Below are 25,042 nucleotides of genomic sequence, written 5' to 3' on the forward strand. Positions count from 1 at the left end.
AAAAGACAGCTCTATTTGTGGGGGCCCGCGCAGGAAACTATGCCCCACCACAGGGGCCCACGCAGAAAACTACGCCCCACTGTGGGGCCCCACACAGGAAACTATGCCCCACCGCGGGGGCCCGCGCAGGAAACTGTGGTCTAATAGACCCCAAATCTCTCCATAAAGAGGACTTGTCATGACACTTGCTGTCACAAGGGATGTTCATCCCTTGTGATAGTAATAAAGTTAGTAAATAAAATGTAAAAAAAAAAAAAGAAAAAAAAAGAAAAAAAAAATTCAAAGCGCCAGTCCCACTGTGCTTATGCATGCATTACTCCTGCACATATATGTAAAACGGTGATCACCACACATGTGAGGTATTGTTACGAACGTCCGAGCGAGAGCAATAATTCTATTACAAGATCTCCTGTGCAGCTCTAAACTGGTAACCTGTAAAAGGCGTTAAAGGGTTGCCTAGGGAGAGTTTTAAGTATCGTAGTTGGCCACCATTCCTCGGGCAGAAGCAAATTTAAAGCGTGACATGCTGGGTATCTATTTACTCAAACGGAAAATCATCTTTCACATTATACAAATAAAATTGGGCCAACTTTAGTGTTTTTTTTGTTTTTTTTTATATATATATTAAACTGCATTTGATAAAAACGCTGTGCAAATACTGACCAAAAAAATTATAAATAAATTGCAACACCCACCATATTATTCTATAGGGTCTCTGCAAGAAAAAAATGTATATGTATATATGTGTGTGTATATATGTGTGTGTATATATGTGTATATATATATATATATATATATATATATATATATATAGATTAGTTTTTCGGGGTTCTAAGTAATTTTCTAGCAAAAAAAAAATAAAAATAAAGATTTGTACATGTGGGAGCGAATTGCCCCGGATGGGAAGTGGTTAACAGACCAAAAAGAGAACAAATAAAAAAAATTGTTTTGATTTACACTAATTTTTACTGACAAACAAAAAAAGACTATAATGGCTAAAGAACCATACATGACCCAATAAAACCCAGTCCTCCTCTGTGTCTTCTTCAATCACACGCTCTGCATGTCTTCTATCACACAGAATGGGACCACTGCAATGCAGACAGCAAAACCGCACAGTAACCAGAAAAGACTGCGCCGGCAATGGAAGGGTTAATTGCATTTCAAAAATCCCAGAAGAATACAACGATCCCCCGGGGATCAATGTTTGCAGAAGGACACGTCAGCAATCATACTAATTGTAGAAATGAACGTCTTTGTCTGGAAGATCAAAATGAACCCCACAAGGAGATCTACAGGACGATGCAGGTTAGAAGCCGTGTTATAGGGCAAAGTGTGCGCCATCATCTCCAGAGAGGTAAATAATCTCATCCCCTCCCCCACCGCCGTCAGACAAAACATCATCCGCCACCCAGTCCTATCCCACAGGGGCCAGACAGCAACAACAACCCGGAGAGGAGACAGCCATGATGGAAGGGTTGTTTTGTTTGTATATCAAAATCACAGATAAATACGATTTCGCAGTGTGCCTCAAGGGCCCATTTACAGTGCCTTGAAAAAGTATTCATACCCCTGAAATGTTCCACATGTTGTCATGTTACAACCAAAAACTTGAATGTATTTTATTGGGATTTTATGTGATAGACCAACACAAAGTGGCAAATAATTGTGAAGTGGAAGGAAAATGATAAAATGGTTAACGTGAAAAGTGTGGTGTGCATTTGTATTCAGCCCCCTTTACTCCGATACCCCGATACTAAAATCTAGTGGAACCAATTGCCCTCGGAAGTCACCCAATTAGTAAATAGAGTCCACCTGTGTGTAATGTAATCTCAGTATGAATACAGCTGTTCTGTGAAGCCCTCAGAGGTTTATTAGAGAACCTTAGTGAACAAACAGCATCATGAAGGCCAATGAACACACCAGACGGGTCAGGGATGAAGTTGTGGAGAAGTATAAAGCAGGGTTAGGTTATAAAATAATATCCCAAGCTTTGAACATCTCACAGAGCTCTGTTCAATCCATCATCCGAAAATGGAGAGAGTATTGGCACAACTGCAAACCTACCAAGACATGGCCGTCCACCTAAACTGACCAGCCGGGCAAGGAGAGCATTCATCAGAGAAGCAGCCAAGAGGCCCATGGTAACTCTGGAGGAGCTGCAGAGATCCACAGCTCAGGTGGAAGAATCTGTCCACAGGACAACTATTAGTCGTGCATTTCACAAATCTGGCCTTTATGGAAGAGTGGCAAGAAAAAAGACATTGTTGAAAGAAAACCATAAGAAGTCCCATTTGCAGTTTGTGAGAAGCCATGTGGGGGACACAGCAAACATGTGGAAGAAGGTGCTCTGATCAGATGAGACCAAAATTTTACTTGTTGGCCTAAAAGCAAAACGCTATGTGTGGAGGAAAACTAACACTGCACATCACCCTGAACACACCATCCCCACCGTGAAACATGGTGGTGGCAGCATCATGTTGTGGGGCTGCTTTTTTCAGCAGGGAGAGGGAAGCTGCTCAGAGTTGATGGGAAGATGGATGGAGCCAAATACAGGGCAATCTTAGAAGAAAACCTGTTAGAGTCTGCAAAAGACTTGAGCCTGGAGTGTAGGTTCACCTTCCACAGGAAAACGACCCTAAACATACAGCCAGAGGTACAATGGAATGGTTTACATCAGGGATCCTCAAACTACAGCCCTCCAGCTGTTGTAGAACTACACATCCCATGAGGCAATGTAACACACTGACATTCACAGACATGACTAGGCATGATGGGAATTGTAGTTCCTGAACAACTGGAGGGCCATAGTTTGAAGACTTGAAAATTGCTGTTCACAGATGCTCTCCATCCAATCTGACAGAGCTTGAGATATTATTTTACAGAGATTAATAAGTAAAAATGTCCCTCTCTAGCTGTGCAAAGATGGTAGAGACATCCCCAAAAAGACTTGCACTGTAATTGCAGAGAAAGGGGGTTCTACAAAGTATTGACTCCGGGGGGCGCCATACAAATGTACCCCCCACACTTTTCACATATTTGTAAAAAAAAAAAAAAAATGAAAACCATTTATCAGTTTCCTTCCATTTCACAATTATGTGCCACTTTGTGTTGGTCTATCACATCAAATCCCAATAAAATACATTTACATTTTTGATTGTAACGTGACAAAATGTGGAAAGTTTCAAGGGGTATGAATACTTTTTTTCAAAGCGCTGTACATAAATGCGGTGCCCTAACTCAGGGTTTCTCAACTCTGGTCCTCAAGGTTCCCCCAGCAGATCATCTTTTCAGGATTTCCCTCAGATAAAACGACTGTGGTAATTACTAGGCAAAATAATGGAAAATCTGAAAGAAAACATGACCTGTTGGGGCACCTTGAGGACTGGATTTGAGAAACACTGCCCCAACTCACTAACATATAGCTAGATTCAGGTAGGGCGCGTATCTTTAAGGCGGCGTAGCGTATCGTATTTACGCTACGCCGCCTTAAATCAGAGAGGCAAGTGCTGTATTCACAAAGCCTCCTAACTTACGGCGGCGTAGCGTAAGTGGGGCCGGCGTAAGCGCGCCTAATTCAAATGAGGATGGGGGGGCGTGTTTTATGTTAATGTTTGGTGACCCGACGTGATTGATGTTTTTTACGAACGGCACATGCGCCGTCCATGTACATATGCCAGTGTGCATTGCTCCAAAGTACGCCGCAAGGACGTATTAGTTTCGACGTGAACGTAAATTACGTCCAGCCCCATTCACGGACGACTTACGCAAATGACGTAAAAATTTCAAATTTCGACACGGGAATGACGGCCATACTTAACATTGACTAGGCCAGCTATTTGTTGGAATAACTTCACGCCGGAAAATGCCTTACGTAAAAGGCGTATCTTTACTGCGACGGGCGCACGTACGTTTGTGAATCGGCGTATCTAGGCATTTACATATTCTGCGCCGAACTCAACGGAAGCGCCACCTAGCGGCCAGCCTAAATATTGCACCCTAAGATACGACAGCGTAGGAGACTTACGCCGCTTGTATCTTAGCCTAATTTAAGCGTATCTGGTTTCCAGAATACGCTTAAATTTACGACGGCGCAGATTCAGAGTTACGTCGGCGTATCTACTGATACGCCGACGTATCTCTCTCTGAATCTGGCCAATTGTGTTAAAGGGGTTGTAAAGGTTCGTCTTTTATTTTCTAAATAGGTTACTTTAAGCTCGTGCATTGTTGGTTCACTTACCTTTTCCTTCAATTTCCCTTCTAAATGTTTTTTTTCTTTGTCTGAATTTCTCACTTCCTGTTCCTCCTCAGTAAGCTGTTCTGAATGACTTTCCACTGCTCGGATGATGGTGGAAAGCTTACTGAGGAGAAACAGGAAGTGAGAAATTCAAACAAAGAAAAAAAACATTTAGAAGGGAAATGGAAGGAAAAGGTGAGTGAACCAACAATGCACTAGCTTAAAGGAACCTATTTAGAAAATAAAAGACGAACCTTTACAACCCCTTTAAGGGCTTGTTCACATATGTGGCCAACACTACAGCCCCCTCTGAAAAGTGATCTGAAGTGGATTGCTTTTAAAGGTGGCTTTTGACCGGTGGCATGCAGGCAAGTTGTTGCCTCTTCACGGCCTGAAAATGCAGACCCGCTGCGCCGCAACTGCTTGCATTGCACGCTGTAGCAACACAGTTACTGTGCAGATGCATTCACTTGAATGGATCAAACTTGTCAGCGGTACCGCCTGCACGCCATTTACTTTTTGCCATTACAAGTATATAGCCCCGAGTAGCTGCATTTCTGGGTTTGGATGGGTGATTGGGGGGGCATGCACTACTTTTGGTACAATGTGGTGCACTTTCAGCCCTTTTAATTGAATAGGCTGAAAACCCACTGCACAGGAATGCGTGTTCCCGTGAGATTCGTGCTGTCAACTGACCCGGAGGCTGAGTTCACACATATGCAACACAGGTACCAGTGCGATTCTTGTGTGGGTTCCCGCATTGCATGTCACTCGCACTGCTCTCTGCAAACTGCTGCAGGTGTCAAAAAGTTAATGACACCCCCAGATCGGTTGACAGATCGCAGTGCACACCCATGCAATCCGATTCCAGTGCGGACCCCCCCCCCCCCAAAAAAAAAACAGGATCCTGCAACATTTTGGTGCGATGCGATTTTAGCCACACAGTTTGTATGGCTGAATTTGCATCGTATGATCGGCACAGCAATGCGAATCACATGCGATGTCTGTTTGCACCAGTGTGGACCCAGAATAAAATATGACGAAATGTGCATGATTTGCAGAGATGAGTGCGATTTTTTACTTTTTCGTATGTGTAGATTTACCTCGGACAGCAGAGCGTCTAGAGACGAAGGATCCATGACGCTGTAGATCTTCCACAGAGACTCGCTCACATCCATCAGCTGTAAGATACATGACAGATGATCATCATTACATGACACCAACTACACATCATAAACTCTGCAGGATTGGACGTTCCCAGCCTTCTCTCTCCCATCAGGAAATGCGCTTCATGCGTCCATCCCCGGGTGGCGAATAACATACATTGCATCCAGAAAGTATTCACAGTGCTACACTTTTTCCACATTTTATGTTATGTTACGGCCTTATTCCAAAACTGAATAAATTCATTATTTTCCTCAAAATTCTACAAACAATTCCCCATAATGACAACGTGAAAGAAGTTTGTTTGAAATCTTTGCAAAGATAATAATAATAATAATAATCTAAAAAGAAATCCCATGTACATAAGTATTCACAGCCTTTGCCATGACACTCATAATTGAGCTCAGGTGCCTCCGGTTTCCACTGATCATCCTTGAGATGTTTCTACAACTTGATTGGAGTCCACCTGTGGTAAATTCAGCTGATTGGACGTGATTGTGGAAAGGCACACACCAGTCTATAGAAGGTCCCACAGATTACAGTGCATGTCAGAGCACAAACCAAGCCATGCAGTCCAAGGAATTGTCTGTAGACCTCCCAGACAGGATTGTATGGAGGCACAGATCTGGGGAAGGGTACAGAAACATTTCTGCAGCATTGAAGGTCCCAATGAGGACAGTGACCTCCATCATCCTTAAATGTTAGAAGTTTGGAACCTCCAGGACTCCTCCTAGAGCGGGCCATCCAACCAAACTGAGCAATCAGGGGAGAAGGGCCTCAGTCAGGGAGGTGACCAAGAACCCGATGGTCACTCTGACAGAGCTCCAGTGTTTCTCTGTGGAGAGAGGAGAACCTTCAAGAAGAACAACCATCTCTGCAGCACTCCACCAATCAGGCCTGTATGGGGGAGTGGCCAGACGGAAGCCACTCCTCAGTAAAAGGCACACGACAGTCAGCCTGGAGTTTGCCAAAAGGCACCTGAAGGACTCTCAGACCATGAGAAACAAAATTCTCTGGTCTTAGGAAACAAAGATTGAACTCTTTGGCCTGAATGACAAGTGTCATGTCTGGAGGAAACCTGGCACCACTCATCACCTGGCCAATAGCATCCCAACTGTGAAGCATGGTGGTGGCATCATCATGCTGTGGGGATGTTTTTCAGCGGCAGGAACTGGGAGACTAGTCAGGATCGAGGGAATGATGAATGCAGCAATGTACAGAGACATCCTTGATAAAAACCTCCTCCAGGGCGCTCTGGACCTCAGACTGGGGTAAAGGTACATCTTCCAACAGGACAATGACCCTAAGCACACAGCCAAGATAACAAAGGAGTGGCTATTGGACAACTCTGTGAATGTCCTTGAGTGGCCCAGCCAGAGCCCAGACTTGAACCCGATTGAATATCTCTGGAGAGATATGAAAATGGCTGTGCACCGACGCTCCCCATCCAACCTGATGGAGCTTGCGAGGTCCTGCAAAGAAGAAATGGGAGAAACTGCCCAAAAATAGATGTGCCGAGTTTGTATCCTCATACTCAGAAAGACTCGGGGCTGTAATTGGTGCCAAAGGAGCTTCACCAACGTATTGTGCAAAGGCTCTGAATACTTCTGTACATGGGATTTTTTTTTTAGTTTTAACATTTCTATTAAATTCGCAAAGATTTCAAACAAACTTCTTTCACGTTGTCATTATGGGGGATCGTTTGTAGAATTTTGAGGACAATAATGAATTGAATCCATTTTGGAATAAGGCTGTAACATAACAAAATGTGGAAAAAGTGAAGCGCTGTGAATACTTTCCGGATGCACTGTACCGCAACATCCCTACGGAGCAGGAGGCTGGGGACAGCAATAATCTGTCCAAAAGTGTTCATGTTGCCCCCGCCCTCCTAGCATTTCCATAGGACACAGGAACAAATAAACATGGGGGGGGGGGGGGTATATAGAACACGAGCACCAGCTGACTGCACCGCCGCGCACACCGCTTATTATAATGAATAATAAAAGAGGACTAACCTCGTGCTTCATAGTGAAGAAACTCCCGCCTCCAATACCCTCCAAGGCAAACGCCTGAACGATCGGCCATTTTTCAACAATGAACATGTCGAACATCTGCAGGTGACCTGTGTAACAAAACATTGCATTAGGATTTGTAAAGCTGACCATAGACTGATCGTGCGCCCGCAGAGTGGGCCCATTCATTTCAATGGGTTGTGATCATTGGGCGGTGGCACCCATCAAAACCAACAGGGGGTATATTTCCTGCCGCAGGAATTATTATTATGGTACTCGTATAGCACCATCAATTTACGCAGCGCTTTACATATATTGGAACGGATTCACAAAGCACTCACGCCGACTTAATAACAGGTTAAATCTACAACGGAACTAAACACAGCACAAGATAGGCAGCTTCACAGAGACGGATCTCCGCAATAACAGTAGAAAAACACAAGGGGGTGCCACTATGCACAGTATTAAAACAACATTAAAGTGGATGTAAACCCAAAAAAAAATGTTTTGTTTTTGATGTCACAATTTAGAGTATAAGATTCCCTATCATCTGTGCCCAGTCTTTCCACAAAGAGTTAATCCAGCGCTGAGCAATCCTCGTTTAATGTTCAGTGAAAATTAACAGAATTCCAGATAAAAACTTGCCAAATTATAAAGTCCGTTTCTCTGTTCTTGCTTTGTGTTACAGGTTATTTACATATCTAGAGCTTGGACATGTTTATCATATGTTATGTTATGTTTATCATAATATGAGGTGATCCAAAGTTAATTTTATATTACCAGGATATGTAAATAACCTGTAACACAAAGCAAGAACAGAGAAACGGACTTTATAATTTGGCAAGTTTTTATCTGGAATTCTGTTAACCACTTCCAGACCTTAGGTGTTTTTCAGATTTGGTGTTTGCAAGACTAAAACAGTTTTTTCTGCTAGAAAATTACTTAAAACCCCCAAACATTATATATATATTTTTTTCTAACACCCTAGAGAATAAAATAGTGGTCATTGCAATACTTTTTGTCACACCGTATTTGCGCAGCGGTCTTACAAGCGCACTTTTTTTGGAAAAAAAATCACTTTTTTTAATTCAAAAATAAGACAACAATAAATTTGGCCCAATTTTTTTATATATTGTGAAAGATAATGTTACGCCGAGTAAAATGATACCCAACATGTCACGCTTAAAAATTGCGCCCGCTCGTGGCATGGCGTCAAACTTTTACCCTTAAAAATCTCGATAGGCGATGTTTAAAAAATTCTAGAGATTGCATTTTTTGAGCTACAGAGGAGGTCTAGGGCTTGAATTATTACTCTCGCTCTAACGATCGCGGCGATACCTCATGTGTGTGATTTGAACACTGTTTTCATATGCGGGCGCTACTCGCGTATGCGTTCGCTTCTGCGCGCGAGCTCGTCGGGACGGGGCGCTTTAAAAAAATTTTTTTTTTGTTTTCTTATTTATTTTATTACGTTTTACACTGAAAAAAAAAAAAAAATTGATCACTTTTATTCCTATTACAAGGAATGTAAACATCCCTTGTAATAGAAAAAAGCATGACAGGTCCTCTTAAATATGAGATCTGGGGTAAAAAAGACCTCAGATCTCATATTTAGGCTTAAATGCAAAAAAATATATAATAATTTGGAAATGTCATTTTTTCAAATGACAAAAAAATAAAATTGTTTCTTTAAGAGGCTGGGCGGGACTGACGTTTTGACGTCACTTCTGCCCAGCAGAGCTATGGGGACGGGCGAAGGAGATTTTTCCTTCAGTCTCGTCCCCAGTCACCAGCCGAACGGTCCCGACGGCTCCGGTAAGCGGCGGAGGTCGCGGGAGAGGGGGGGCCTCTCCCGCCACCGATAACGGCGATCTCGCGGCGAATGCGCCGCGGAGACCGCCGTTATCGTTTACCAGACCGCGCACACTAAAGATTGATACCTCGGTTGTGGCAGCAGCTGCTGCCGTTACCGAGATATCAATCTTTAAAAAATGGACGTACATCGTCGTGCGCAGGTCTGGAAGTGGTAAATTTTCACTGAACATTAAAAGAGGATTGCTCAGCGCTGGATTAACTCTGTGTGGCAAGACTGGGCACAGATGATAGGGAATCTTATACTCTACATTGTGACATAAAAAAAAAAAAAAAAAAAATGTTTTGGGTTTACATCCACTTTAAGGCTTAATTTCCATGGACGTTTTTACAGCTACTTTCTTTAGAATTTTTTGCAGCTTAAAAACGCCTGTCCATGTTTATTTTGTTTTTTTATTTTTTTTGAGCTGGAGCTACAGCTCAAAAACGTCATGGTGGTGGGCATGAGGCCATAGACTAAGCTGCAAAAAACGCTCAGAAAAGTGGCTGTAAAAACGTCCATGGAAATGAAGCCTAAGAACTAAAAAAGGCAGCCAAATGTGCACTCACATACCTAGGATACAACCTTATTGACAAGGGCTCTTAAAGCGGGGGTTCACCCGGACTTACAACTTTTTACCCTTAGATTGAGGCTCATTTTGTCTAGGGGAATCGGGTTGTTTTTTTTTTAATAGAAGCTGTACTTACCGTTTTCGAGATGCATCTTCTCCGCCGCTTCCGGGTATGGGCTGCGGGACTGGGCGTTCCTATTTTGATTGACAGTCTTCCGAGAGGCTTCCGACGGTCGCATCCATCGCGTCACGATTTTCTGACAGAAGCCGAACGTCGGTGCGCAGGCGCAGTATAGAGCCGCACCGAAGTTCGGCTTCCTTCGGCTACTCGTGACGCGATGGATGCGACTGTCGGAAGCCTCTCGGAAGACTGTCAATCAAGAAGGAACGCCCAGTCCCGAAGACCCATACCCGGAAGCGGCGGAGAAGATCGCTCTCTAAAACGGTAAGTACAGCTCAGATTTTAAAACAACTAGCCGATTCCCCTAGACAAAATGAGCATGAATCTAAGGGTAAAAATAGTTTTATGGGTGAACTCCCGCTTTAATGTGGAATTGTTTGAGTGCATATTTGGCTGCCTTATCAAAGGAAAATAAAGTTGTTTCAATACTGCACTTAGTGGCGCCCCCCTTGTATTTTTCTACTGTACCTAGATTTAAAAATGCTGCGGCCACAAAACAAATTATGTGAACAGCCCTGGCTAGCTAGATGGTGACCATTGGTATGGGCAGCTAGGGGGGTGGTCAAATCTTGGTTCAGCTTCCTGTTTAACGGTGGTCACACCCCATTAGCACCTCATGTGTTATCTATACTATGTGTGTATAAATACACACACACACACACACACACACACAAGCGATTTGGATATAAGCACAAAAGAACAATGATTACCTTGGGCGCTGTATGGAATGCCAATGCGGCTGCCATCTCGCACCATGTTCACAAAACTCGCAATCTTAAATTCTTCAGCAGCTTCTTCATCTTCATACTACAGAGGAAAAGAGACAAAATGCTTACAGATCAACTCCAGACATATAGAAGAGAATGTAGATCCGTATTTAATAATACATCATCAAATAGATCGATTTTTTTTTAACAGAAGCCATTTAACCACTTAAGACCCGGACCATTATGCAGCTAAAGGACCAGGCCCCTTTTTGTGATTCGGCACTGCGTCGCTTTAACTGACAATTGCGCGGTCGTGCAACGTGGCTCCCAAACAAACTTGGCGTCCTTTTTTCCCCACAAATAGAGCTTTCTTTTGGTGGTATTTGATCACCTCTGTGGTTTTTATTTTTTTGCGCTATAAACAAAAATAGAGCGACAATTTAAAAAAAAAATGCAATATTTTTTACTATAATAAATATCCCCCAAAAAAATATAAAAAAAAATATTTTTCCCTCAGTTTAGGCCGATACGTATTCTTCTACATATTTTTGGTTAAAAAAATAAAAATATATCGCAATAAGTGTTTATTGATTGGTTTGCGCAAAAGTTATAGCATCTACAAAATAGGAGATAGTTTTATGGTATTTTTATTAATATTTTTTTTTTTACCAATAATGGCAGCGATTAGCGATTTTTTTTTGTGACTGCGACATTATGGTGGACACATGGGAGACTTTTGACAAATTTTTGGGACCATTGTCATTTTCACAGCGAAATGTGCTACAACAATGCACTGATTAATGTGAAAATTACAGAGGCAGTGAAGGCGTTAACCTGTAGGGGGCGCTAAAGGGGTTAAGTGTGTCCTATTGTGTTTTTTTTACTGTAGGGGGCGTGGCTGGACGTGTGACGTCACTGATCGTCGTTCCCTAGGACAGGGAACAGACGGTCAGTGACAAGCCACAGAGAAGAACGGGGAAGGTTTGTTTACTCTCACCTCTCCCCATTCTTCAGCTCCTGTGACCCGCTCGCGGGACACCGGCGGCGATCGGGTCCCGCGGTCACGGAGCTCAGGACTAGGTTGCGAGCGCCCCGGCGGCGCGCGACCCACGGCTGGGCTCTTAAAGGCGACGTACCTGTGCCCAGCCGAGCCCTTCTGCTGACGTATATCGGCGTGAAGGGGTCCTCAAGTGGTTAATTACCTAAATATGTCCTGGCATCAGCCTCTTGCAGTGTAAGTACAGCAGAGCTTAAACTGTGGGAGAAGCAGCACTAGGAGCTAATTAGTTGTGCTGCAATGCGCTCTGCGCTAACAAGGGACATGTGATAGGAGGAGATGAGCTCATCAGTCTGCTGCTTCTCCTTACACTGTCCAACCAAAGCCTGGGGATTGGATTGAGAAGGGTGGGGAGAGGGGGTTAGAGACCTTAAAGCGGAGTTCCACCCAAAAGTGGAACTTCTGCTCATTGTACCCCCCCCCCATTTGTCACCTTTCGGGGGGGTGGGGGGGACAGTATACCTGTTTTTCACAGGTATGCTTTCCCCACTTCCGGGAGCCTCAGCCGCGCGTATTGACGTCACCGCTGGGGCTCCCCCGGCCCAGTAGGAGAGAAGAGCGGAGCATCACGCATGCGCAGTATGGTTCCCGGTATGAAGCCGAAAGGCTACACAGCAGGGTCCCCTTACTCGCAAAGGAGGCGCCAGCACCCAATAGCTGATGGAAACATCCCCGACATCGCTGGACTCCAGGACAGGTAAGTGTCCAATTATTAAAAGTCAGTAGCTGAAATACGTGCAGCTGCTGACTTTTAATTTTCGCAGCGGTGGGCGGACCTCCACTTTAAGTGTTAAAGGCTCCCCTTTGTTATAAAATACCCTGTGCAGTCAAGGGGCCTCAGTGTCATACCTGCAGGCCCATCAGGGCTTAAAGTGGTTCTATTATTATAATACAGGATTTATATACAGTTTGCGCAGCGCTTTACAACATGAGAGCAGACAGTACAGTTACAATACAAATCAATACAGGAGGGATCAGCGGGACCTACTCTTGGAGCTTACAGTCTAGAAGGGAGGGTCAATCAAGTAAAACAAAAGGTAATAACTGATGGTCAGATGGAGAAAATGAAAATACAGTTGTTAGGTGTGGGAAGGATAGGCTTCTCTGATTAGAAGGGTTTTCAGGGATCATCTAAAAGCTACTAGAGTAGGAGATAAGAAAAGAAAAAAAAAATCGGACAGATTGGGATAACGAGTTCCATAGGCTGGGAGAGGCTCTGGAAAAGTCCTGGAGACAAGTATGGGAGGAGGTGATGAGAGAACTAGAGAGCAGGAGGTCTTGAGAAGAAGGAAGAGAACGATTAGGTTGGTATTTAGAGACTAGGGGGCAGATCCACAAAGATCTGCCCCGGCGCAGCGTATCAGAGATAGGCTACGCCGCCGTAACTTACTTGTGTTATCTTCGAATCGACAAAGATTTCGCACCGTAAGTAACTGCGGCGTAGTCTATCTCTGGCGGCGTAACGGTGCGTAATTCAAGTCGGCAATTAGGGGGCGTGTTTCATTTAAATGAAGCGCGTCCCCGCGCCAAATGAACTGCGCATGCGCTGTCCCTAAATTTCCCGCCGTGCATTGCGCTAAATGACGTCGCTAGGACGTCATTTTTTTTAACTTAGACGTGAATTACGTCCATCCCTATTCACGGACGACTTGCGCAAAAAAAAAAAATTCAAATTTCGACGCGGGAACGATGGCCATACTTGACATGGCAAATCTAACTTTCTCTTTCGTTCATAGACGGACACAGCCTTCATTGACCTTAGGGTTATGCTTCTTCCTACCAGGAGATTTAGGCAGAATTCTACAGCACTTAAGGTGTTAAAAACTTTCCTTCATGCCGCTCCTCCCAGGGGGCGTGGCTCCCCCAGGCATAAACCACACCCTGCTTTAGCAGCCTCAGTTTGTTTTCTGCCTAACGACAGGAGGTCAAGGCTCTCTCTGGAGTTCCTGGACTCTGGAGGTTTTTTCTGGCGATTTTTCTCGCTTTTTTTATTATTTTGTTCCTGCATTTTTGAATCCTGCGATTCTTCTATCAACAGCCGACTGGGTGACAGGCTGGGTCCTCGACTCTTGTAGTCCCCCCATGTTCGGCCTTCGAGCGTGTGCCGGCCCTCAGCTCAGCTTTGGGACGTCCACGACAGGCCCCATTGCTCCAGGGGCGGCCGGGGAACTTTGGTTCTAGGGCACACATATGACCGGTCTCTATGGCTTTGTCACAGTGTGTCTGGCCGACAGCCATGCCGTTTACGGACGTTGGTTCTGTCTGGGATACCTCCAGCCGGGTAGTCGCAGGACAGGTAAGTAGTGGCCCCTTACTCAGGTAAGTGGTCTGGCTGGTGGTTTCCCTGGGGAGGTCGACTGAGGGTCCGCCCTGCTTTCCTCTCTCCCCTTCCTCTCCCTCCTTCCCCTGACTGGGTAGTGGCTGTGAAGGGGGGCCTCCTGGGTTTTCTTTGTTACCACCGGGGCCCGTGTGTTGTTAGGGGGACTGTGTTGTTACTCTGGGGGGTGCTGCTGTGTGCTGCTGTGTTCTATGAGGTAATTTTTACCTCAGACAGCGGCCGTCTTGGAAATCTCCTTGGTAACGCTGTGATTCTTTTCTGAGGTAACAGACAAAGCAGTCAGGGCTGCTGTGTTCTATGAGGTAATTTTTACCTCAGACAGCGGCCGTCTTGGAAATCTCCTTGGTAACGCTGTGATTCTTTTCTGAGGTAACAGACAAAGCAGTCAGTGCTGCTGTGTTCTATGAGGTAATTTTTACCTCAGACAGCGGCCGTCTTGGAAATCTCCTTGGTAACGCTGTGATTCTTTTCTGAGGTAACAAAGCAGTCAGTGCTGCTGTGTTCTATGAGGTAATTTTTACCTCAGACAGCGGCCGTCTTGGAAATCTCCTTGGTAACGATGTGATTCTTCCCTGAGATGACTCGGCACAGCCTCTGGTCAGTTTTAGTGCTGTTACAGTTTTAGTGCTGTGAATCTTCCATGAGGTGAATACACATCACAGTCAGCACATCAGAGCACACCTGAGGTTTTTCAGCTCCCTCTGCAGCTGGGTGGGGTGGTGAATACCGGGGGCCCCCCATGCTCTGCAATAGCAGCAAGGAGGTGACCAGTGGGGTTTTTTTGTCCTGCCTTGCAGGGTGGGTGACTCAGCGCTGACACTATGGAACTCAAGCTATGCCTGAGTTAACCCTTACCGCCCCTCCCCCTGCCACATCTGTTATGTTGGCTGTCCTGGGTTTCTTGCCAGGTTTGAAGCAGCTAGTGCCCGGATGGGGGGTAAAAAAGCGCCCCCTCCCTGAAGCCTGCTTCTGGGGATGACACAGAATCGCTGTTTTTTTCTGGTTCTGTTATGTCAGAGGCTGCGGGTTTTAACCCTTATGGATAGTGAGGATGACTTTGCTGCAGTCAGTTGCTGGCAAGAATTTGTTGGAGCTCTTGTTTCTGCGGTGCGTGAGGCTCTAAAAATTGAGGATGTGGCGGAGACACCTCCGTGTCAGTACCAGCAGACTACCACGCATCGCTGAAGTGTTTCCTTGTGTTCCTTATTTGGACTATATGTTATACAAGGAATGGGATGCACCGCAAAAAGTTTGTCAAAAAAACTTTGCAACCCGTTACCCCCTTGAGGGGGGCTTTTTAAAAAAAAAAAAAAAAAAAAAAAGTAGGTCTCTCCTCCGCCAGTGGACCCCCCTGTGTCCAGACTGCGCAAGGCCACCACATTGCCTGTGGAAGGGGCTCCTGCATTTCAGGATCCCGCTGATAGGAGAGTGGAGGCCGTGGCCCGCTCCCTATTCACGGTGGTGGGTTCGGCGGTGAGGCCGGCTCTGGCCGGGGCCCTGGTCAGGCCCCGACTTAAAGGGCGAAGCTCCTGCTGCAGGAGCTGGAAGAAGGACCTCTAAGGTGGCCTTGGTGATCACCGTTAAGGGTGAACGGTCCTTTTGGGTCTTCCCTGACTGGCATCATTGAGGATGCCACAGGTGGTAAGCGCATGCTGTTCCCACGGTTTGGGAAGGGCTAGGGACCTCGCCCTGTGCAAGGACCCTCCTTGCCTACCTCCGAGCGTTTTTTCGCTCGCCCTGTGCGGTGGGGGTAGGTCTACATGGTGCTTGAATCCCCGCTGCGGGGTAGCAGCGCACCGGATACCGCATGCCTAACAAGTCTGCGGACATACCTGCTTCCGCCTGAAGGTCTGCTCCCACCCGTGTCTCGGGTGGGAGACTGGCTTCGCATTGCGAAGTGTTTTCCTTGGGGTACAAGATTGAGTTTCTCTCTTGTCAAACAGGTTTTTTCCCTCCGGCTTCTGGCCTCCTCCGGTTCGCCGGTTGACTCCGTCAGGGGCTGTCCAGGATCTTCTGGTCAGGGGAGTGATTGTGCCAGTTCCCTCGTTGGAACGGTCTCGGGGTTTTACTCCATTCTGTTTGTGTCCCCATGGAGGATGGGGCCCGGTCGATCCTGGGCCTCAAGTCCCTCGTTTTGTTTTGTCAGGTTTTTCTGGCATCCTTGGATGTCATGAACGTGTACCTGCATATCCTCAAACCACCAGAGATTCTGTGCTTTGCGGTCGGGGGGGACCATTTTCAATGGTGTCCTTCCCATTCGGCGGGTTTTCGCCAAGGTGCTCGTACCGATACTGGCCCGGCTGTGACAGCGGGGGTTTGTTATCATGGGATGTCTGGACGACATTCTCCTACGAGCTTCTTCGAGCTCTGCATTGGTGGAGCCGTGTCTATCACGTGTCAGGCTCTCCGAGTGTTCGGCTGGTTTCTGGATTGTCCTGAAATCAGGGTTGATTCCTTCTCAGGGATACCCGAGACTGGTCCTGGATTCCTCCGGGGCGGGAGTGTTTTTCTCCTAGCGGAAAAACTTCAGACTCTGCTATCTGCTGTGCAGCAGTTGCCGACCCAGAAGCGGTCATCTCTGCGATTCTGCAGGAAGGTTCTGGGTCAGTTGGTAGCCTCTTTCGAGGCGGTTCCGTATGCCCAATTCCACGCCAGGGTACTACGGAGGGAACTGCTGTCACGATGGGACTAGCTTCCGTCATCTCTGGATTACCAGATTCAGTTGAGTCATCTGATCATGTCTCCCCTGGTATGGTGGCTGGCGTTTCCGGTGCTTCGGGCCGGAAAGTCATTTTTCTGCAGGCCACTGGACAGTGGTCACGACGGATGCCAGCCTCTCCGGTTGGGGAGGGGCGCTTGGGGCACCCAGTCAGCCCAGGGGCACTGGACTCAGGTGGAGTCCTGCCTACTGATCAACGTTCTGGAGCTCCGAGCAATCAAGCTTTGCCTTACCAGGTGGTCCCTGGATCTACAGGGCCGACCGGTCAGGATCCTGTCCGATAACACCACGTCCGTGGCGTAGGTTGATCATCAGGGAGGCACACAGAGTTCTGTTGCAGCGACGGGGGTCGCGCGCATCCTTTCGGTGGGCCGAAGGGTCCGTTCCGGCTCTATCGGCCAGGTACATTCCGGGAATACGGAATTGGCTAGCAGACTACCTAAGTCGCACTGCACTGGGCCAAGGAGAGTGGTCTCTCCACCCGCAGGTGTTTCGGGGTCTGTGCCGAAAGTGGGGCACTCCGGACGTGGACCTTCTAGCGTCCCGTCTCTATATCGGTAGGTGCCACGGTTCGTGGCCAGGTTTAAGGACCCGTGGGCGGACGCGTCAGGCGCGTTGGTGGCTCCTTGGGGTCGCTGTCGCCTACTTTACACCTTCCCTCCTCGGAAGCTTCTTCCTCGCCTGCTGCGCAGAGTAGAAGCTGTAGGGATTCTATCGGTCCTGACTGCCCCAGATTGGCCGCGTCGCTTCTGGTACGCGGACCAGGTGCGTCTGCTGGCAGACGCCCCCTAGCGTCTTCCCCTGGGAATTGATTTTCTGTTACAGGGTCCAATCTTCCACCCTGTTTCACAGCCACCGGCCTTAGCGGCGTGGCTGTTGAGAGCCAGGGGCTTAAGGACCGAGGCCTATTGGGCTCGGTGGTCTCTACCGTGCTGCCTGCACGGAGGTCTACCTCACGTAGGTTTTTTCCTCATACATGGAAGGCCTACTTCTCTGTGTGTGTGGAGATGAACTGGCACTCTCGTACATGCGTTGTGTACAGGATTCTGCTGTCTTTGCAGCAGGGAGTGGTTCAGGCTCTCGCCTTACGTACGGTTAGGAGCCAGATTTCTGCTCTGGCTGTTTTTTACTTGCAGCGACCCTTGGCATAGCACTCCTGGGTGCGTGCGTTGGGTCAGGGGGTCTGGCAGGTGGCCCCTCCGGTGCGCCCTCCATTACCCCCATGGGACTTGAATTTAGTCCTTTCAGTGCTTCGGGATGCTCCCTTTGAGGACATTCGGGAGGTTTTTTGTTTTATTGTCACAAAAGGTGATTTTATTTCTGGTAGCAATTACCTCGATCAGACGGGTGTCTGTCTGTTCTGGTGGCCTTGTCTTGCAAGGCTCCCTGCTTGGTCATCCGTAAGGATGAGGTGGTGCTGCGGCCGCAGCCGTTTTTCTCCCTAAGGTCGTTTCGGCTTTTCACTTGGATGTGGACATTGTTCTTCCATCCTTGTGTCCTCAGCCGAAGAACCCGAAGGAGGCCACTTTACATTCTTTGGATGTGGTTCGGGCCCTTCGAGTTTACTTGTCGGCGACAGCTCCGTTCCGGATGTCGGACTCGCTGTTCGTGTCTGTGTCCGGTCCCAGTAAGGGCCTGGCAGTTTCGTCGGCCACCATTTCCAGGTGGATCCGACGGATTGTGCTTCAGGCCTATGCCCTGAAGGGCGGGCGCCCCCCTTTCGGGTCATGGCGCATTCGACCAGGGCGATCGGGGCCTCTTGGGCTTTCCGACACCAAGCCTCTGTGTTACTGGTGTGTAAGGCTGCGACCTGGTCGTCGGTCCACGCTTTTTCAAAGTTTTATATGGTGGATGTGAGTGCATCTTCGGATGCCTCCATTGGCCGCAGGGTGTTACAGGCGGCAGTTTAAGGTTGGAGTTCCTCCGTTGAGTAACTCCGGTTTTTGTTTGGGGTGTAACCTGTTTTTGCTGTGTTATTTTTCCCACCCCTCGAATTTTTTTGACACTGCTTGGGGACGTCCCTAAGGTCAATGAAGGCTGTGTCCGTCTATGAACGAAAGAGAAAAAAGGATTTTTGTACTCACCGTAAAATCCATTTCTCTGAGTTCATAGACGGACACAGCACCCACCCCTCCTTTGTTTGTACTCCTTGTTACGAACTGAGGCTGCTAAAGCAGGGTGTGGGTTATGCCTGGGGGAGCCACGCCCCCTGGGAGGAGCAGCATGAAGGAAAGTTTTTAACACCTTAAGTGCTGTAGAATTCTGCCTAAATCTCCTGGTAGGAAGAAGCATAACCCTAAGGTCAATGAAGGCTGTGTCCGTCTATGAACTCAGAGAAATGGATTTTACGGTGAGTACAAAAATCCTTTTTTACCACGCAAAAAAGCAGACTAGAGACGACATAAGAGAATGCGACGGCCGCGCGTACGTTCGTGGATCGTCAGAAATAGCTAATTTGCATACCCGACGCGGAAAACGACGCAAACTCCACCCAGCGGACGCCGAAGTATTGCATCTAAGATCCGAAGGCGTACAAAGCCGTACGCCTGTCAGATCGAACCCAGATGCCGTCGTATCTTGGTTTGAGGAGTCAAACTAAAGATACGACGCGGGAAATTTGAAAGTACGCCGGCGTATCTACTCTCTCTGTGGATCTGCACCTAGGTCAGTGATGTAGTTGGGGGCAGAGTTGTGAATGGCTTTGTAGGTAGTTGTTAGCATTTTGAATTTAGTTTGTTGGGTGAGCGGACGCCAGTGGAGGGATAACTTTGTGCGTAAAAAGCCTTCAGTATGCAGTTTCACTCCCAGCCCCCCTAATACTTCCCCGAGTCCAGTCCCCATGCAGCAATGTGCACAAGAGCAGCTGCTCTCCTGGGTCTCAGCCTCCTCATTGGTTGAGACAGCAGCGATGCCATTGGCTCCCGCTGCTGTCAAACACAGCCAGTGAACAGCAAGCAGCAAGTTTTTCAAACTGGTAATGATTTGTTTACTACCGGAGAAACCAAAGTGATGAAATACTTGTTGCTTCCGGTGGTTTCTTAGCCATTCTGGCCCCTGATCAGCTCTATGGTCAGCCAGCGGAACCGCCGGTTGCAATCCCAGGTTCCCCACTGGGATGGAAGAGCCTAGAAAGGCTTCGGAGGGCAGCAGAAGGGGGGACCCCTCCCCCTGACACTTTTTAAAGTTATCCAGTGGCAATTGAGCCTCTAGGATGGCTTTTACCATAAAGGGCTGTTAAAAAAAAATCAATACAAAGATACTGGGATGATGACTGCAGCTACATAACCAAAGTTGGGGGACACAAGGGTAATTGGTTTTGGACGGACTGCCCCCATATAAATTGCCTCCATGGGCTGGGGTAACATGTGCTCTATGATGTGACGTACCTCATTCTCGGTCATGCAGTGGAAGTGAAGGTTCCGCCAGCAGCCCACATAGGGTAGCAGGTAGGTGTAGTTCACAGGATTGCAGTACAGGTGGACACTGTCGGCCTTTATGAAGATGATGACATCTACAAAGACATAAAATAAATCAGATTTCCCCGTCCTACAGGCAGGCTGAGGTGTGACAAGCCACCAACACGTTACTCACCATCCAGGACTTCTTCAGGGAAGCCGGTCCTTTCAAAGTCGGCATATCTCTGGCTGTACAAGTCAAAGAGCAGATAGTTGGCCAGCTCCCTGCACCCTTCATTGTACCGGCTGTCAATTCCTGGAAAACATACAAACGCATCAAACACAGGATTTCTACACTACTACCAGAACCTTTCCCTAAATGTACTTCTGTCTGGAGTCTGATGACAGAGACCCAACCATATGGGTGAGAGGGACAAGAGAACCGTCTACATAGGACATGAAATCATTCAATAGATCTATAATAAAAAATAATGAGGACCTGCCAGATCTACATAAATAATGACCATGGAGCTCACTATACAGTAAACTGTAAGGCCGGGTTTACACTATCAGTGCTCTCTGAAGAGCAATCCATGTTCAAGATCACTTTTCAATTTGATAGGCTAGAAGAGGTGATGCATCCCCTTCTGGGGTTGCAGGGCACTCCTATTCAGTAGGTGGGTCATGGGTTGCATTAAAGGGGGGGTCTCTGATGGGGACCCCGATGTAAGGAGGAACCCTGATGTATGAGGGGAGCTCTGATGGGGACCCCGATGCATGAGAGGAGCTCTGATGGGGACCCCGATGCATGAGGGGAGCTCTGATGGGGACCCCGATGCATGAGGGGAGCTCTGATGGGGACCCCGATGCATTAGGGGAGCTCTGATGGGGACCCCGATGCATGAGGGGAGCTCTGATGGGGACCCCGATGCATGAGGGGAGCTCTGATGGGGACCCCGATGCATGAGGGGAGCTCTGATGGGGACCCCGATGCATGAGGGGAGCTCTGATGGGGACCCCGATGCATGAGGGGAGCTCTGATGGGGAACCCGATGCATGAGGGGAGCTCTGATGGGGAACCCGATGCATGAGGGGAGCTCTGATGGGGAACCCGATGCATGAGGGGAGCTCTGATGGGGACCCCGATGCATGAGGGGAGCTCTGATGGGGACCCTGATGCATTAGGGGAGCTCTGTTGGGGACCCTGATGCATGAGGGGAGCTCTGATGGGGACCCCGATGCATGAGGGGAGCTCTGATGGGGACCACGATGCATGAGGGGAGCTCTGATGGGGACCCCGATGCATGAGGGGAGCTCTGATGGGGACCCCGATGCATGAGGGGAGCTCTGATGGGGACCCCGATGCATGAGGGGACTCCGATGCATGAGGGGACCTCTGATGGGGCCCCCGATGCATGAGGGGACCTCTGGGGACCTCGATGCATGAGGGGACCTCTGATGGGGACCCCGATGCATGAGGGGACTTCTGATGGGGACCCCGATGCATGAGGGGACCTCTGATGGGGACCCTGATGCATGAGGGGACCTCTGATGGGGACCCCGATGGAAACCCTGAGGGGAGCTGTGACAGGGACCCTGATTTTAGGGGGGCTCTAATGGGGACCCTGATTTAAGGGGGGCTCCGATGTAAGGAGGAATATAAGACCGAGTGTAATGTAAGGGGGGGGCGCTCTGATGGGGACTTAAGGGGGAGTCACTCTTATGTAAGGAGGACTTTAATGGGGACTATAATGTAAGGCCCCTTTCACACAGGCTTTCCGATCAGGTCCGCCAGTCAGTTTTTTAGGTGGACCTGATCGGACGCGCCTTTCAGCCCTATGGAGTGGCGGATGTCAGCAGTGACATGTCCGCTGACATCCGCTGATATCCGATCCCATCCTGTCTGTGAAATTCAGGCGGATGGAAACCCTATTTTCCATCCGTCTGGAGAATCAGATCGGTGGTCCGGTTTCATCTGATCTCCTAAGAGGAAGATCTCCGCACAGTGAGCAGAGACGGACCTGTCACCCGCCTACTCAGCGGGGATCAGCGGACAAGTCTGTGTGAAAGAGCCCTAAGGGTTTATTTTTTGTTGTTGTTTCAACTCATATAATAAATGACTATATAGTATATAAAACATTTTTTTTAATTTAAATAAAAAGTACCTGTCCATTGAAATATGTTTTTTCCCCATTTATAATTTTTTTTATTTTTTTCAGCCAATGAAGATCAGTAAAAATATATAAGCTGTGGCCCCCATGTTTTGGAGCCCCCTGGATTAAACTGTGACCTTTGGACTGAACAATACCATTTTGGTTGGAATACAGCAAAGAAATAAAAGCCCCTCACCGAGTATACAGAGGATGCCATCCGGAGCCGTCTTACTGGCTTTCCTGAGGATCTCTTGTACTTTCCTTAGACGGCTGCAGCTGATGAAAAAAACAGGAAAGATCATTAATACGGGAAGAGTGAAGATGTCACACAACGCAAATCACCACTTACAGGTTGTGGTAACACACACAACATGCATTATGGTGCCATTCATTCTGAATGCCACCTCAATGCACATAATTGGCACAAGACACGGTAGGACTACAGCAGGGATATGCAATTAGCGGACCTCCAGCTGTTGCAAAACTACAAGTCCCATCATGCCTCTGGGTGTCTTGCTTGTGGCTGTCAGAGTCTTGCTATGTCTCATGGGACTTGTAGTTCTGCAACAGCTGGAGGTCTGCCAATTCCATATCCCTGGATTACAGCATAGGTACTCAACCTGCGGTCCTCCAGCTGTTCCTGAACTACAATTCCCATAATGCCTCTGCCTTTGGGAGTCGTGCTTGTAACTGTTAGCTTTGCAATGCATCATGGGACTTGTAGTTCCGCAACAGCTGGAGGGCCACAGGTTGAGCACTTATAGACTAAAGCATTAAAGTGGATGTAAAGCCGCTCTCATCCTTTCTAAACTCCTGCCATAGTGCTGATCTATAAGGATATAGATGCCTCCTGCATGTATCCTCACCTGTCAAATGTCTCCCCTCTGTCTGTTATAAGAACTGAAAAACTGCAGATTCTGTGGGTGGATCTGTTGTCTGGAGCTCTGTGGGTGGAGTCGCGATGTCAGTAGACTCCCCGCCCACCTCTACACTCCCCTTGTCAACATGCATTTTTTCCTGTGTATTCCTTAAACTAAATTCTGCCATGATCACTAACAGCCAGTCAAAATCCAGAAAAGTAACCACATGACTTCAGAAAAGGAGTGGGGGTGGGAATTAAAAAATAATGCCCGTCTCCAGGCTAGTGCATGAGATATGTAAATAACCTGTCACTCACAGCAAGGGGGTGGAACGGACTAAGGTTTTTCTCTGTAAGTCCGTTTTATTTCCCTGAACAATAAAAGAGGATTGCTCAGAGCTGGATTAACTCTGTGGCCCGGATTCTCAGAGGACTTACGACGGCGCAGCGCCATGTACGCTGTCGTAAGTCCGAATCCGACCCGTCGTATCTATGCGCCTGATTCTTAGAATCAGTTAAGCATAGATATCCATTAGATCCGACAGGCGTAAGTAATTCTCTTACGCCGTCGGATCTTAACTGCATTTTTTTTTGACCGCTAGGTGGCGCTTCCGTCGAATTCCGCGTTGAGTATGCAAATTAGCTAGATACGCGAATTCCCGAACGTACGCGCGGCCGACGCAGCAAAGTTACGACGTTTACGTTAGGCTTTTCCCGGCGTAAAGTTGCCCCTGCTATATGAGGCGCAGCCAATGTTAAGTATGGCCGTAGTTCCCGCGTCGAAATTTTAAAAAGTTGTTTGCGCAAGTCGTCCGTGAATGGGGCTGGACGTCATTTATGTTCACGTCCAAACCAATGACGTCCTTGTGACGTCATTTGGAGCAATACACACTGGGAAATTTTACGGACGGCGCATGCGCAGTTCGTTCGGCGCGGGGACGCACTTGATTTAAATGATACACGCCCCCTACCCGGCTAATTTCAATTCTGCCGGGTGATTTACGCTACGCCGCCGCAACTTACGGAGCAAGTGCTTTGAGAATACAGCACTTGCCCGTGTAAGTTGCGGAGGCGTAACGTAAATCAGATACGTTACGCCCGCACAATTTTGCGCGGCTGTACGTGAATCTGCCCCTGTGTGGCAAGACTGGGCACAGATAGGAAATCGTATACTGTACATTGTGACAGCAAAAAAATAAATAAAAAATTGGGTTTACATCCACTTTAAGTAGCATTAAAACAAAGAGCCAGGGATATATTCCCACTGGGTAAAGCCTGCGGTATGGAGGTGCTGCGACAAGCGACCGGCTGGTTAAGTGGCGGCAACGTAGTAAGCAAGCATTTCGCACTTTTCAGACGTTTTTAACACCGACGTGCCCTCAGTGGGACAACAATACTCAATTCTGCCTGAAAAGTGGCTCATGTACTTTTCCGAGTGACAGGCGAAATGCGACAGCTCGCTCAGACGGGAAGAACAAGGGCTACTGAAAACAAATAGCATTTTCTGAGCTTCGAGCGACAAAGCCCTCGAGTGTGAACGAAGCTCAAGGACACAGAATTTCTAGCAGGATCAGCAGATAGATCGGTGTGCTTGCAGAAACTGATCTTAATCTAAAAGAAGAAAACAAATGCAGCCACAACATCTAAGAATGAGTAAGCTGCAATATTCTACTTTTTTTGTTTGTTCTTGAATGAAGGTAAAATGTGTATGCATCATCGTTTTTTTGCATGCAGTGCAATTGCTTTAACCACTTCAGCGCCAATTTTACCCCCTTCATGACCAGGCCATTTTTTGTG

The 25,042-nt window shown here is 47.6% G+C and overlaps 1 protein-coding gene across 1 annotated transcript in view; it reads right to left on the reverse strand.

The window, feature by feature from the left end:
- DNAAF9 (dynein axonemal assembly factor 9) overlaps positions 1 to 25,042 on the reverse strand; it is a 225,723-nt gene that overhangs the window by 159,876 nt on the left and 40,805 nt on the right. The window contains exons 2-7 of the mRNA XM_040335514.1: positions 22,583 to 22,662; positions 20,430 to 20,549; positions 20,225 to 20,349; positions 10,728 to 10,824; positions 7,417 to 7,523; positions 5,341 to 5,418 (exon numbers count right to left, since the gene is read on the reverse strand). Of these exons, the coding sequence (XP_040191448.1) occupies positions 5,341 to 5,418; positions 7,417 to 7,523; positions 10,728 to 10,824; positions 20,225 to 20,349; positions 20,430 to 20,549; positions 22,583 to 22,662 (607 nt within the window). The remainder of the gene's footprint in view (positions 1 to 5,340; positions 5,419 to 7,416; positions 7,524 to 10,727; positions 10,825 to 20,224; positions 20,350 to 20,429; positions 20,550 to 22,582; positions 22,663 to 25,042) is intronic.

This window comes from Rana temporaria, chromosome 1 (genome assembly GCF_905171775.1).
Source record: "Rana temporaria chromosome 1, aRanTem1.1, whole genome shotgun sequence".
NCBI lineage: Eukaryota > Metazoa > Chordata > Amphibia > Anura > Ranidae > Rana > Rana temporaria.